The sequence below is a fragment of the Rhipicephalus microplus genome, chromosome 7 (genome assembly GCF_043290135.1).
Source record: "Rhipicephalus microplus isolate Deutch F79 chromosome 7, USDA_Rmic, whole genome shotgun sequence".
Taxonomy (NCBI): domain Eukaryota; kingdom Metazoa; phylum Arthropoda; class Arachnida; order Ixodida; family Ixodidae; genus Rhipicephalus; species Rhipicephalus microplus.
In genome coordinates this window covers 24,313,390-24,328,081 of record NC_134706.1, presented here as the reverse complement: position 1 = coordinate 24,328,081, position 14,692 = coordinate 24,313,390, and the positions used below count along the sequence as shown (strand labels likewise).

The 14,692-nt window shown below is 44.4% G+C and overlaps 1 protein-coding gene across 1 annotated transcript; it reads right to left on the bottom strand.

The window, feature by feature from the left end:
• Positions 1-2,763: 2,763 nt before the first annotated feature.
• LOC142766872 (uncharacterized) lies at positions 2,764-9,898 on the bottom strand. Its single transcript, XM_075868077.1, has 3 exons — positions 9,487-9,898; positions 6,858-7,058; positions 2,764-2,907 (listed from the first exon to the last, which is right to left on the bottom strand). Exons 1-3 carry the CDS (start codon positions 9,842-9,844, stop codon positions 2,852-2,854), a joined length of 615 nt encoding a protein of 204 aa, XP_075724192.1. The 5' UTR covers positions 9,845-9,898; the 3' UTR covers positions 2,764-2,851.
• Between the last annotated feature and the right edge of the window lie 4,794 nt (positions 9,899-14,692).

Below are 14,692 nucleotides of genomic sequence, written 5' to 3'. Positions count from 1 at the left end.
AAATTTGGTATTACGTGACGCCAATGAATGATGAAGGTTTGTGACCGTTGCAAACATAATAATCATGAGATGCGTGTCTTGTGAAAACATAACTACAAGTCACAGTCGAGACGCCAATACATATTCACATGACGCGGTGCACGTGCTCGCCAGCGTTCATTTCGTCACGTCACGCCGGCGTTGCCACGCTAGGGGCCGGGCCTGCCATATACTCGTAGGCACGCGCCACGCTACGTTGCTTTGACGCACGCCCGTTTCAGCGCGCCCGGCGTCCCTCCGCCACGAAAAGAGGGAGACGCAGTGTTGTCTGGGTAACGTATCAGAATAGAGTAATGTTGCTCTATGGCACCGGTTGCTGTGGGGCCGCGCCCGGCGTCAGACTATAGAGTGCTCGCGTTTTGCGAGCAGCGACGCGAGTATTTTGGGTCCTTCATGATGCGCTCGTGGCCGTTTTGCAATCTCCACGTATACCAAGTTTGGTGTTATGTGACGTCAATGAATGACAAAACACAGGACTGGTGCGAACATGATAATCTTGACACGCGTTTCACGTAAGAACATGACAACATACCACACTCATAGCGTGCTCACGGTTGTTTCACTAGCTCCACATATACTAAATTTGGCATCACGTGACGTGAATAGATGACAAATGTAAATGACACATACAAACATGATAATCATGACACGGAAGTCAAGTACGGCATCATATACTTCCACCTGGTAACGTTGTGCTGATTTTAATGTGACATATCAACATTTCTCGTTCATGCCTCGCTTATCATCGATTTTCACTGTACATGGGATCTGCCAATTTTTTACCTGCCTCTATTTTGTTTTTATACCTCACTCAGATACAGCAGCACATTATATTCGCAACAATGATGTAGTCAACATTATCGACTATTCAGAATGCTCTCTGTTTTATAAGTCTATATTCCGCATGTCCCTCTCGCATCAGTTGCCTGAATGATTTAGTTTGAAAAAGTGGTCTGTAATAGATGAGTTGTAGTATACCACTTCCATCAGTTTATCTGTAGCGATCTTAGTTCATGTTTGTCATTCGTTTTTCAGAGCTGGACGCTTCTAGCATCAATCACTGATTGTTCTATACTGTCCGCCGATGATACAAATCTTTTCAATTCTTATTGATAGACAAATCCCGGAAAGTATTAGCAACGATGTCATTGTCGACCAGGTTAGGTCCCACTGTATTTCTTTTTATGATGTCCTCCTAGCGTTTTTTGTTGTTTCCATTACCCCCCTTCATAACAATTTGTTTCCTTGGTCTTTCCCGTTTTCTTCTACTATCATCTGCAAGGTATTGCTATCCCACTTGCGCGAAAAATCAGTTAACCAGAATACCACAAGGTTGCGAGAAATCTTAACAGCGGGAAATAGGCAACCACCTAGTTCGTAACACGTACCCACGAGGAAATCTCCTCTGAGATCCTAGAAAGACGTTTCTTAGTTGCGGAAAATTTTCTTCTAGTCTGGAAAGAATCCCGGGATCGACGCCTTTCCCTTGTCGTCAGCCTGCGAGTCTTGCCAACTAGAAAGTTAGCATACGGCTACTCATAGAAAAAGCTGATTGATTCATATTTGGGGTTTAACGTCCCAAGCTTACCATGTTTATGAGAGATGCCATAGTGGAAGGCACCAGAAATTTTTGGCCACCTAGGGTTCCTTAACGTGCACCCAAATCAGAGCACACGGGCATACAACATTTTCGCCTTCGTCGGAAATGCAGCCGCCACAGCCGGGATTCCATCCCGCGACCTGCGGGTCAGTAGCCTAGTACCTTAGCCACTGCACCACCGCGGTGGGGCCGTGGAAAAGTTCCCCGACAACTCGAAGCACGTGGAACCTATTCTTCCAATGGTTTCTGTGGAACTGCTTTTCTGTAAAACTTACTATTATAATGGTTAACGTTTTTATGTTATGAGAAGGTGGTTGTCACTTTGCTATTTATTCTTATTTTTCTGCATCTCATTGATTACTGATATTTTTTTGATTTCAGGTACGCGTTTTTGCTTTTTCGCTGACCTCACGATTGCTTTATTGGGAACTGAAGAGAGAAAGCCAGCAAAAGACGAGCACTTACATAGTTAGATCTATTGTGCAGAACACGCTAATCTATAACTGACCAAAAGTACCTAAAAAGATGAGCCTTGCGAAGAAGTTTAGAAAAGTAGTCACACAACGCAACAAAAGTAAGTCATTAAAAAAAGTCAAGAAAAGTCTATTACTTAGTTATTAGTAAGTGCCAGTGTTTCTCTAGAAATTTCCGTACTTTTCCGCGAAGGATAAATATGGCTTTAGTTTTCCTTTAGTTTCTTTCTTCGGTCAGTTTCCTGTAGCGTAAAATTATTGAATCGCTAGTGTTGGGTTACGTGTTTCTTGCTATATGCATATGTGAAAGTCTCCACAACAAACTGAGTGGGGACTTCTATAATGCCCTTTGTCATTTGCTTCTTTGTTGTAGTGCTTAGTTTGTGCTCTAGCAAGTATGATACACACCGACAAGCCTAAAACGCCAGAATTTCACCAATACCAGGGACAAGTATTCGATTCTTCCCGTCAACGTTGGATGTGTACCTGATGTGAGGCTCATTGTTTAGGGTTTGCGGAGTGTGATGCTATCGTTCGCCTATAGCTAAATATATCACCATCTGAGCCCACATTTCTGACGTGGCTAAGTATTTCTCCCATGCTTGAAGCCACAGGTGTTGCACATTGAAGAGGAAGTTATAATGCTCAGGATTTACATATCAGAGTTAAGAGTGCTTTATTACATTCCTGGTCAATTTAGTTCCCATGAACTGACGACTGTCGGGCAGAACAGGCCCAATCAGCCACGGTCACTGCCAGGTAAACCCGGTTGACGTCTCCACATGTCCCGCAACACTGCGAAAGGAAAATAGTTGTTTATTAGGCTTTGTTTAAACCATGTAAAAATAACACTCAAGACCAGTTGTGCAAGCCCAAAGAAACGCTACTATGTGTATGCACGTCCGCCTTTTGAACGTGGTGTAGACGTAAAAATACGACAACTTTATTACGTAGTTTCAAGAACAAACTGCATGCACTAGTAATGCTCCAAACTGCCAGAGTTGTTTTGGAAATACTAGGCCAGAGAATGTTTTGCGCTGTCCTTATTGTTGGAATGGTTGTCCATACAAAGTGGAAATGCGTTAAGATTTTACCTTGCCCTGCATACGGTTCTTTGGGGAAGAGATATGTAGTTTGTGCAGCCTTCGCTCGTGCAAGGTTTGTGTAACACGGTGCGTACTCCCACAAGCACTTCATAGAAAAAAAATCATGGTAAGTAGCTTCACATGCCATCGTCTCGTTTTGAATGAGCCCAGTCAGGGAAAGATTATGTCGCGACAGGCAAAGCGCACCCTTCTTCAAGTCAACCTCCATCCATTACAACAGCTCAGTGAGCAGAGGCGTTATTGCTTTGTGGAGCTTGCTCAGCCACTTTCCGCTGATCTGCAAGGCTCGCAGTTTGAGATAGCATTTCTTCGAAGAAGCTCAAAGAACAGAATACATTGCCTCACTTTGTAGGCAAAGGGGATTATTTCAGTGTTACGAAGCCCAAAGTGTTGCAGAAATAATTGCAGTGCGAAAGCCCGTTTTCTTCACCCTATTCACTAAAAGTGACCAGTGCGAATTTTCAAATGTTTATTTGTTTATCAGTATTTTGTTTGTTATATTATCAACAACATACTTGACTGCAGCGCAATTTGCGCGCTTGAAAGAGTTAAAGGAAGTTGTCGGCTGTTACTTTGTTCCACAGTGTTAGGAGGCCTTTCGAACTATCATAATTAAATTGAACTTTAAAATACTAAATATATCACTTAGAAATATTAACATTTTGTCCTTCTAACAAAATGTAAATGAAGTATCAAATCTGTGCCTATCTTTAACAAATTCCTCATGCTTTAAAGAAAAAATACACCATGTCCGGCTAAAGAGAACCATCAGGCGCATGATTCAAAGCAGCGCGATGTGGTGCCATCACGTTGCCATCAGTCTCTCATCATCTAACGCTGAGAGTGTGTAAGGGGGAGAGGTGACAGCCTCCTACATAGCCATCATCAACGGCTCCTAAAAAGTTATGCCTGGAAGGTGAGCCGCGAACGCGCTGCCCTGCCCTCTTATTTTACCCTCCCCCTTCGGTACGAAGGCGATCTTCTCCTATGGCTGCCCACTGCGAACACAGAAATGCTCTCACAGGGGCTCTTGGATTTTCGGATTCCTGGGTTGGTTCTGGAGACCCGCGGAAAGCTCCGCAAAAGCTACTGCTGCATCCGGTTCTGATAGGAAATGACGTAAGCTGGCTACGCGCCCACCCGGTGACAGCCAGAAAGTTGCAAAATCGAACGCAGGACAGCCAGCGTAAACGTAAACAAACTGTACCGTCATGGCAGCAAATGAAACAATGCGCCGCGTGTCTGTTGTTTTTTTTTTCTGCATTTTCCGCTTGGAAATACGTAGATAAGCTCGCCAAAAAGCTGAAACCACATCCTCGAGCGTACGCATTTGGGGTACGACTTTGTACGCTCGCACGATCACTCGCCGCGTCCGCGAACGAAACAGCTAGCTGGCGCACGCTGCCTTGAAAACGATGCAAGGTGACCTGCCGCGACGGTGACGGCTTGACAAGCTCCCGTCTCATTTAGTACATGTATCAGTCACTGCGCAACACGATGCGAAGTCACACGAAAGTGATTATGTCCCCAAAAGAGCTTGAAGATATATACCTGCTCAGCTATCACGTATCATACGTCGCAAACACATGTTGACTAACTTGCGTTTTTGTCTAAAGGTGATGATATGCGCAGGTATCAGTACCACGAGTGCGCATTGTATATAAAATAAACATTTGCATGACACGTTCTCGACCCATTTTTAGAGCTTGCCTTGGCCTGATTTTCAGTCCTCAGTGGAAATTAACGAATGTCATGTATATCAGCTTTGGTTCGACCTACTAGGTCATAGTACGTACTGCGCGGCATTACTACAAAGAGGTGAAAAAGACAAAGTCAACGTTGAAATGGGCCACGAAAGGATGTATACATTTCTGATTCCATTCTCCGTTTTTTTTCTCTCGCGCCGTATCGTGTAATATAATACCACATATGCTGGCTCATAGATGGAAATGGGTCCGCACGCCGTTCGCGACCAGCGAGCATCACTGACAGTCGCGATCTAGGGCCTTCTATCCCCATCGAAGATCAATCGCGTAGTCAGGACAGAGGTTCTAAGAGGTTCACGTACGCGAACATACGACGGAGCAAGCTAGTTCGATCACGATCGTCTTCGCTAAGTGAACAGAAAGCAGGCACAGCTTCACAAATGACTAGTACGAAAAAAAATTAACTCCAAAGTTGTCTCCAGGCGCGCGTACGAACGTGTACTACGTACATAACTTTTAAGGCATGTACACGAAGCAGTCAACAGGCAACAGTTCACTGCGTTGTTCACAGGAGGAAGCTTCACGGAAAACAACAAATGTGATTAAAAGGAGCAGCCCGAGAAAACGGAGCAGCCCGAGAAAAACAAGCGCGCTCTGGCTGGCTTTAGCAGCCCACGGGTAGCCAGAAGCCAAAAATCGAAGATCCCCACAGCTGCCTCCGAGCAGCCGTTATGTCACGTGAAACAGCGGTACGGTTATGTCACGTGACTGAGCGGTGTGGAAGCCAGCGGACTCACGCTCCGGCCGGTCGCAACACAAGGCAGGAGGCATAGCCTCTGAGATTGCGTGCTGGCAGGAGGCTCCCCATTGAAAAGAGAGTGACGTTCCAGGCATAGTTTTCCTGGGAGGCGTTGCCATTATGCACTACCGCATGCGCTAGCACGTGTCATCGCGTTCTGCCAAGGCTACAACGCATTGGCTCATCGCGCGTCTGCAGAATCTCGCTCTCCGATGCTATCGCATGATTGCTGAGGGTGTATAAGGATAAGAGGCCACAACCTCTTACATAGCCACTTATGCACTCCCGCACGCGCTAGCGCGTGTCAGCGCGTTCGAACAAGGATACAACGCGTTGGTTCACCTTGCGTCTGCAAAATGTCGTTCCCCAATGCCATCGCATGATTGCTGTGAGTGTGTAAGGAGGGGGAAGCCACAGCCTCCTACATAGCCTTTTATGCACTCCCGCACGCGCTAGCACGTGTCCGCGCTATCTAACAAAGATACAACGCATTGGTTGATCGCGCGTCTGCAGAATATCGTTCCACGATGCCATCGCATGATTGCTGAGAGCGTGTAAGGGGGGGGGGGGAGAGGCCACATCCTCCTACATAGCCACTTATGCACTCCACACGCGTTAGCACGTGTCCGCGCGTTATAACAAAGATACAACGCGTTCGTTCATTGCGCGTCTGCAGAATATTGTTCCCTGATGCCATCGCATGATTGCTGAGAGCGTGTAAGGGGGGAGAGGCCACAGCCTCTTACATAGCCACTTATGCACCCCCGCATGCGCTAGCACGTGTCAGCGCGTTCTAACAAGGATGCAACGCGTTAATTCGTCGCGCGCCTGCAGAATATCGTTTCCCTATTCCATCGCATGATTGCTGAGAGTGTGTAAGGGGGAGAAGCCACAACGCCTTACCCGGTTCGTTAAACAAGCCAGAACGCACTAGCACGTAAGCGCGTTCTGCTGTACTTTGGCAAGCTGGTACGCATACGCCATAAAGATGGTCACGCCACAAACGCGTTTAAATTCAGCCATAAGATGCTTCACATCTAACAAGTGAAGTTAAGGTATGGTGCTATTTAGCAAAGGCATTTCGTAGGTCATAACGACGACATATAACCGAAAATGATCAATATTGAATATTACCCAGTGAACCAAGGCGAGGACGGCCACCAGGTGCGGCAGCAAGACGTCCACCGGGAGGTGATGGAGACGGAGGTCCGGGACTACGCCCTGGCCCAGGTAGCGGAACGGCGGCAGCAACACGTCCACCAGGAGGTGATGGAGACGGAGGTCCGGGACTACGGCCTGGCCCAGGTAGCGGAACACCTTGTGGACTTGTACTCACTTAAAAAAGAAATAGAGCATGGTTCACTCGTTTTAGTGAACTTTATCTTCCCATCCCCAAGACTATCTTTGAAGGCATACGCGGACTCTCTTGGTAGCTAAGAGTCAGTAAAGAGCCTTTTATCTGAGAGATTTCCCTTTGCCATTGATGAGGGACTCGGGTGACCTTCATCGCAAGTGGGTGAAATAACGCACGCTTGAATGGCAAGTGCCTCTACGACTATTTTAGGGGAGTTCATTGTCGCATGAACTAGTGTCGCGTGGTTGTGGTTAAACAGAGTGAACAAATAATTTTGAGCTGAAAACGATAATTCTTGTTGTACCACGTGATTGCCGGAAACACAACCCACGTTCCTATTATTCGATTTGAGGCATCAATGTAACTCGCACAGGTTTTATAGCAGATCAACGCGTGAGGCATAAAAATGCTGGCGACTGATTATCAATACTAATCATTAGAACTAATCAGACAAAACTATCTCACTTAATAGTTGTACGTCCACAGTTAGAATATGCCTCTCCAGTTTGGTCCCCTCATCAACTTTATTTAAAAAGATGATCGAAGTCATTCAAACCAGAGCAGCCCACTTTATCACCCAGAACTACCAACGCCATAGCTGTATTAAACAAATAAAACATGATATCGAGTTACAGTCATTAGAAATTGGCCGTAGGATTGCCCTCCTTGCGTCGTTTCACAAGTATATCCCTTGCATGAAGGCATCTCTTTGCTCTCTGCACACATAGGATCACAGGTCATCTCGTACGCAAAATCAAAGCAGCTTTATGCGTCTTTTTGGAAGAACAGACGCATTCAACCTATCCGGCTTTGCCAGAGGAAATGTCGTTGTAGAATGATCTTCCTGACGCGATAGTTTCGGTGACTAACAGCGAGGTGTTCCGAGAGCAACTGAACCTTCAATACACCTACCATCACTTCATAGCTATTTATGTAGATGTGCATATGTTTGACATTTTCTTTGTACTCAATTTCTTAGTTATCAGTGGCGTTGTTAAGTAGTATGCAATTTGTATAGTTCAAGCGTGTATGTTCTCATCGTTCTTTTTTTTTGCTTTCCTGTATGTTATCCTCTTTACCCTATGCTCTAAGAAGAGCCTGTAAGGTATGGTAATAAATAAATAAATGAATAAACAAATTAATTGAACTTGTTGGCATCCCCTGCTTGTGTTATTAGCTTGTCCTGGTCGTCGCGCCACATGATTAATAAAACGATATTGTGCAAACCTAACCTAGTGCATATTCTTTCTAGTATACTTTAGCAACTAAAACAATTTTTTACGTTTGTGACAACCTAATAAATTATCAAATTTATATTTGTAAATAAAAAGTACTCGTGGAGTTATCAAAATGTCGACGAGAATGGTGTGCGCACTTCGAAACTGCTGTCTCTATGACCTTTAGCAATAAACTAATCGCGTTCTACTTTTTCTGTTAATAAAGAACGCCATTTTATATATTTTGCTTATTAAAAAATGAAACTAGGTCACCTTACTCCAGTATAATTTTGCATAACATCGATGCCCGCAGTACTTCAAAACTGTATAAAAAAACAATATCCCGCTAGCTGTTTCAGTTATGTTGCAAGCCACCATTTAGAAATATTGCTTTGTAATGCAGTGTCGATTAATCAATTAAATATGTTGATAGTTTTCCACTTTGATAAGTTTCTGTGAGAAATTTAGCTTTTCCGAACTTAAACTTGACACCGCAAATTCTAAAGTGTTGACTGATATGTAGGGTTTAACATCCCAAAACCACAATATGATTATGAGAGACGCCGTAGTGGAGGGCTCCGGAAAGTTCGACCGCTTAAGGTTGTTTAACGTGCACTAAAATTTGAGCACACGGGAGTACAACATTTCCACCTCCATCGGAAATGCAGCCGCCACAGCTGGGATTTGATCCCACGACGTGCGGATCAGCATCCGAGTACCTTAGCCACTTTGTCAGGCTGCTGATGATGATGATGACCTTAGCCAGTAGACCAAGGCGGCGGGGCAATTCTAAAGTGTTAGTCGAACGCCTTTTGCCTATAAACTAACTATTCCAGGTTCTTTTTCGTTTTTGTTTTGATGAGTGCGAGGGAGCAGGCCACAGCTTTGGCTACATATTTGTTAAAATATGCACCGATGTGCTGACAGGGAACTTTGATATTGTGGGTTGGGGAAAGGCCACAGCTGGCACCGTTCCAGGACTCGGATGGAAAGACTGTTTGACACCACCTCTAAGAGCCATGAAAATATTTCGGCTTTATAACAGAAGCCCTGCTATATTGCCAGATCACGTTGTCCCAAAATAACTTGTTGATGAGAAGGGAAAAGCCTATTAGGACTGTGGCCAACTGGTCAAACATTCCTACGCTGTCAGGCAATCAAAAGTCAGCATGAACGATTGAATGCATTTCACCTTGTTGACGCACAACCGGCATCGGTGATGCAACAGGTGATCCGACAGATGAATCTGAAGAGGACCCAGGAGATGATAAAGGAGACAATCCTGGAATGGGTACTGGACGACCGCTGGGTTGCTGCCCTCTAACAGCTTGTTGTGCTGGACAAGGCGGTTGTTGGGGACCGCATGGTCCTCTTAAAGCGTTAACAAGGCCTCCGAAACAACCAGGCGGAATGCAACTAGGACGAGGTCGGCCGGGGCGCATAGGAGGGGCAGAGTGGGCGCACCAACGGCCGTCGTTGTGCATCACTGCAAGAAGAAAAGGGAAAGTGGCCGAAAAGATTAAAGTGCTCATGCGTAGTAGCCTCTCCATTCGTCATTACACTACAAGGTTTTCTTGTTCATAACAGCGGACAGGCACATTTATATACACTTCTTGCAAAGCACACGTAAAAAGAATACGTCTTAAGCATTTTTTGATATTGTTATACTTAGGCGGTTAACCTATTCTTCATGATCGATAGTCTATGATTACAATTACTGCTTGCATTTTCATATTGCAAGGCCCAGCTGATTTTGACATTCTTTTCATATGAGCTCGACTGAGCATAAGAAAAAAACTTGATGAATGCTTTGAATATCACCGTTTCTACGACCGAAATAGGTGAAAAATGATATACCGATAGAGAATGCAACACCGGATTTCAAACGCCTTCGATTTTCGATGTGAAACAGAAAACATGAGTGATCACCGTGTGAGGCATTCAATTTTCAGCCACAGGGAACAGTGGCGCGGCAGTGTACTTGCGCATCCTTCGATGGCGTCTAGGATTAGTTTCATGCCACTCGGATAATTGCCTATATTTGATTCTCAAAGAGTAGAGTAAAAATAAAAAGTGGCAGATAGTAGCAGAGACGCATGGCTATCAACAACAGTGGAATTAGTGTTATACCTAGCTGAGTTTAGTAGGAATGCCAACATTCTGATAGAACCAGAAAACTTTGATAGTTTTACAAAGTGTGCCTAGAATTGGCTATCAATCACCTGTTTTGATTGGCTAAAGACTCTGCTCACGTGTCGCGTGGTTACTGCACGAACATGTCATGCTGCATGGTACGAGATATTTAGTCTACCACTACTTGGAAAATGTTACACGATTTTGAATATATGACTGAATACGCGATGTTACGTGATCATTATTAACGGGAATGTTTCTCGATGTTGCGTCACTTATTGTCCTTCGATTAGTGATTACATATTATTAGGTGATTTTTGTTCCGGGAGTGATTACGTGATAATTTTTGTCACGTGAATGAACGGGACATTACATGACTCATGAGTCATGAGTCAGTCTCATGAGTAGCCGTTACGGGATGTTACGTTAAGTCCCGGGTGTGCCATAGAGTCTCTAGTAAACAGCACCTTCAAGGAAAGATAATAAAAGAAGATTTGAAGAAGTGGGCTTGATCAGCAACAGAAAAAAAAAACTCAACGCAATCATAAAAAGAGCAGCGCTAGAAAGCATAAAAATACACTCCAGTGGTTCGAATGGAATGCTCTATTGGGTAATGCATACACTGGCTTTAGCACGGCGTGCAACGTTGATTGATTGATATGTGTGGTTTAACGTCCCAAAACCACCACATGATTATGAGAGATGCCGTAGTGGAGGGCTCCGGAAATTTCGACCACCTGGGGTTCTTTAACGTGCACCCGAGTCGCAACACCCAGCAAGCACGGCCCGTCCAAGCGACTGGAGCTTTGCCCTTTTTCCTGCCAGGGCGGTGAACGGCACTGCGCGAACTTGTCTTTCCAGTTGTAGTTTTTACGCGATACATTGTGGCCTTTAGCGGAAAACACACTCGCCCGTAATAGTTGTCGTATTGCATGCCAGAAACATCGGCGCAGATGTCGTGAGAGCAAAGCAAAAGTTAAAAAAATTCAGCAGATCCAATGTACCTTGGAAGTTTATGTGAAGCGCGCAGAGCGAAGGTGACCGTGTTGCGTTTTTTTATTGAGCAACACGTTATGAAACGACGCTAAATATATGTACAAATGTTGCATGCAGAGACATAGGTTGAAGAGTTGCAGATGTTTATATAGCCAGATTTCCACTTGCCCAACTATGTCAGCTGAAAATGTGTTTTAGCAACACCAGAAGAAGTTGATATGAAGCGCTGATGCTCGCGAAGATGCAGACCTTGGACAGTGCTACATAAATCAACCTCACCGTACGGCACCTAACCACAATTAACGTTAACCCGACATGACGGCTGTATGAAAGGATTACATATGCAATGTTTATAGAATTGGGTAGAAAGCACTGCAACCACTACTGACGTTTCACGAAGATTATCGTCTATTAGAAAAGTAGTTTCGAGACCTGGCGTAGCTCTGTGGTAGAATGCTTGACTGCCACGCAGAATGCTTCGGTTTGATTCCTGCTGGGACCCTTAAGTTTATTATTTGCATCGGTCGGGTGGCCAATGCTGCCTATGTCAGGTTGTTCTTAACACTGACATTTAGTATCTTCGTTGAAGGACGCTACCGATGTCGGGTATTGCTTAACGCTCACGCGTTGAAATTGCCCGCGTGTGTTCTCGTCGTTCCTGAATAGATACTGTCAATCATCTCTGGCACATACCCGCCCGTAAGTATGTGCCACCGTCTGGCGGGAAGTGTTTGACGACGTATGCGACGGGATTGTGACATTATTGATGTCTTGACCAGCGCGTCATATTCGTCAAACCATCTTACCCTCCCATGCTAATTTTGGTCCACGACAAGTTAGGGGTTGACCACGAGAACACCCAAACGTAAGCGGCTAGATAGATAGATAGATAGATAGATAGATAGATAGATAGATAGATAGATAGATAGATAGATAGATAGATAGATACGCTCAAAGTCCCCCAAGTTCGCTAAGAAATGCTTCGCCTTTAAAAGGAAAGCGGTTCAGTCCTGCGCTGGGACCCGCCAAGATAATCTAGTGCCTAAAACATTCGGCTGCTGACCCCCAGGCGACGGGATTGACCCCGGCCGCGGTTGTTGCACTTTCGATTGGGGCGAAAACGGGTGAGGCCCATGCGCTTAGATTTAGGTGCATGTTAAAGAATCCCCGATGGTCAAAACTTCTGAAGCTCCCCCCCCCCCCCCCCCCAATACGGCATCTGTTATAATCATTTGGTGGTTTTGGGACGTTAAACCCCAAATGGTTTTACATACAGTGCGCCGATTGCCAAAGTGCTACGTACATGACCCGACTACGTTTTCACCGCGTCGACACTGTCAATTTTTATTTTTTTTTATTTGGAAGGTTACCCGCAGCACCATCTTAGGCATTATTGTGGGGGGTACAGTGCCTCATAGAATGAATCCGCAGTCTTGCGGCTGACTAAATCAGCTGGTAACATATTTCATTCGACAATGGCTTGTGGAAAAAAAGAATACTTAAACAGATCCGTTCTGGGGTTGTAAGACCGCACTTTAAATTTGCGGTCATGACGAGAAGAATGATAATGCACTGGTTTTAAATATTCTGAAGGATTAATGTTTGTTTTCTTGTTACAGATGGAATAGAATAATTTCAATGTTAGATTACGTCTTCGATCTTGTAAGTATTGCCAATTAGGTTCTCTTTTTATACACTGAGAGCTTTCAGATCGGTCATGATCTCCCAGAACAGCTCGTTCTGGGAAAATATGCAAAGGAACACGCAAGCACGTGGCCTGCGAGAACAGTGGGGGCTTGCAGCGTGTTCAAGCGGGAGCGAAAGCAATCCGAGCCTCGTTTCGCTTCATCTAGTGGTGAGCTAAACAACCAGTCAGCTGTGATAAGGGACCAGCGGCAACTTTGCTACCCCCTCCTCCTTCTAGGTGATCACACAGAAGGCTGGGCCTCTTGCGTAATCCATCAGATGATTGATTCGAGAAACGTTTCTTGCAGTAAAAACAATGCCCGAGGCTTTGTATGTTGCAGAAGACAGCAACGCGTCAGTGGCAATCGCAGGTTAATAATGTCTTTCTGAAGCATAAGAGGCACCATGGCGTCTCGATTGTGGTTAATGTTCTTATGTGCACTATTACTTATGGTTGTTTAAAAATGTTCGGAGTGTTCATGTTTTTACTGCAGCACTTATCTTGTTTTTCTGCTCAAGTTGTCGTTTGGCCTTTTACTGAACCGTGCATTATCATTCGGTATAATTCGGTATATCGCTCGGCATAATGCGTTATTCAGTTCATAAATCAGTTCGTAGTTGATGTTCGTGTCTCCTTCCTCACTTTGTAAACTATCGCAACAAAAGTACGCTTTGCAAGCAGCAAGCATATGCCCAAGGTGAAGGTTTATCATGTAAAAGGCTCTGTGGTTTTGTTTTTGAACGAAGTGAAACAAAATGAACCAGTTCGTTTTTATTTCTTGATATGTGTAAAAATGTGAGAAAATATTTTAGTGTATACCCTATTATGTATTATGTGTCTACTAGCTTCAGTCTTTTCAGTGTACATATGAGAAGAGAATGGTAGAGAAAAAAAGGCAGTGAGGTCAATCAATCCAGGGCAATATGAGCGTACAGATATTTTAAACTGATCAAACGTGTAAAAATAATACGAATGAAAAATAGTCTTTATTGAAGAATGTTTCAAAATGTACTAATCTGAATTGCTATCAAAATATTGCGCTAGCTTTTATATCCGCAGCTATCACACAGTTGTATAGAAAATTAAGCTACCTCGAATACTGTCGTCTTGGAAGCAAGCTGCTATACTTGTTCTGATTCGACCGGCTTAGACTAGTTAAGCTGAAAAGGGCAGAGGTCATAATGGTCATTTGATAGACATACTCCTGTCTACTCATCCTGAGCATGACTAAAAGCCTTACGGGTATTGGCTTTTATACTAACGTCTACTCACAGTCGTTTCGAAGCAGTGTCATTCATTAATTTTAATGTTTATTTATTAGAACCATGAAAAACGCCCAGAGGATGCCTCGAACAACTCCCCCGCTAACTCAACTTGATAATTTCTGGATGAATATTTTTTACGTTTCTTCTCTTTCAATAAACAGGTTACAATGAACAGGTTACATGTCTTCTCTTTCATTGAATTCACACCGGCGATTAGCACCGGTCGCGCGACCATTTACGACTGGCGGCAAAAAAGCGACTAAAATTTACACCGGCAGAGCCTGCATGTCAGTGAGCGGAAATCACAAAACCAGGAA

Excerpts from the sequence above, each read along its gene's own strand:
- LOC142766872 (XM_075868077.1), bottom strand. The coding sequence starts at position 9,844 with ATGGAGAGGCTACTACGCATGAGCACTTTAATCTTTTCGGCCACTTTC. Across the intron at positions 7,059-9,486 it reads GCCGGTTGTGCGTCAACAAG|TGAGTACAAGTCCACAAGGT; the intron begins GTGAAATGCATT and ends TTCTTTTTTAAG. Across the intron at positions 2,908-6,857 it reads TCCTCGCCTTGGTTCACTGG|TGTTGCGGGACATGTGGAGA; the intron begins GTAATATTCAAT and ends TTCCTTTCGCAG.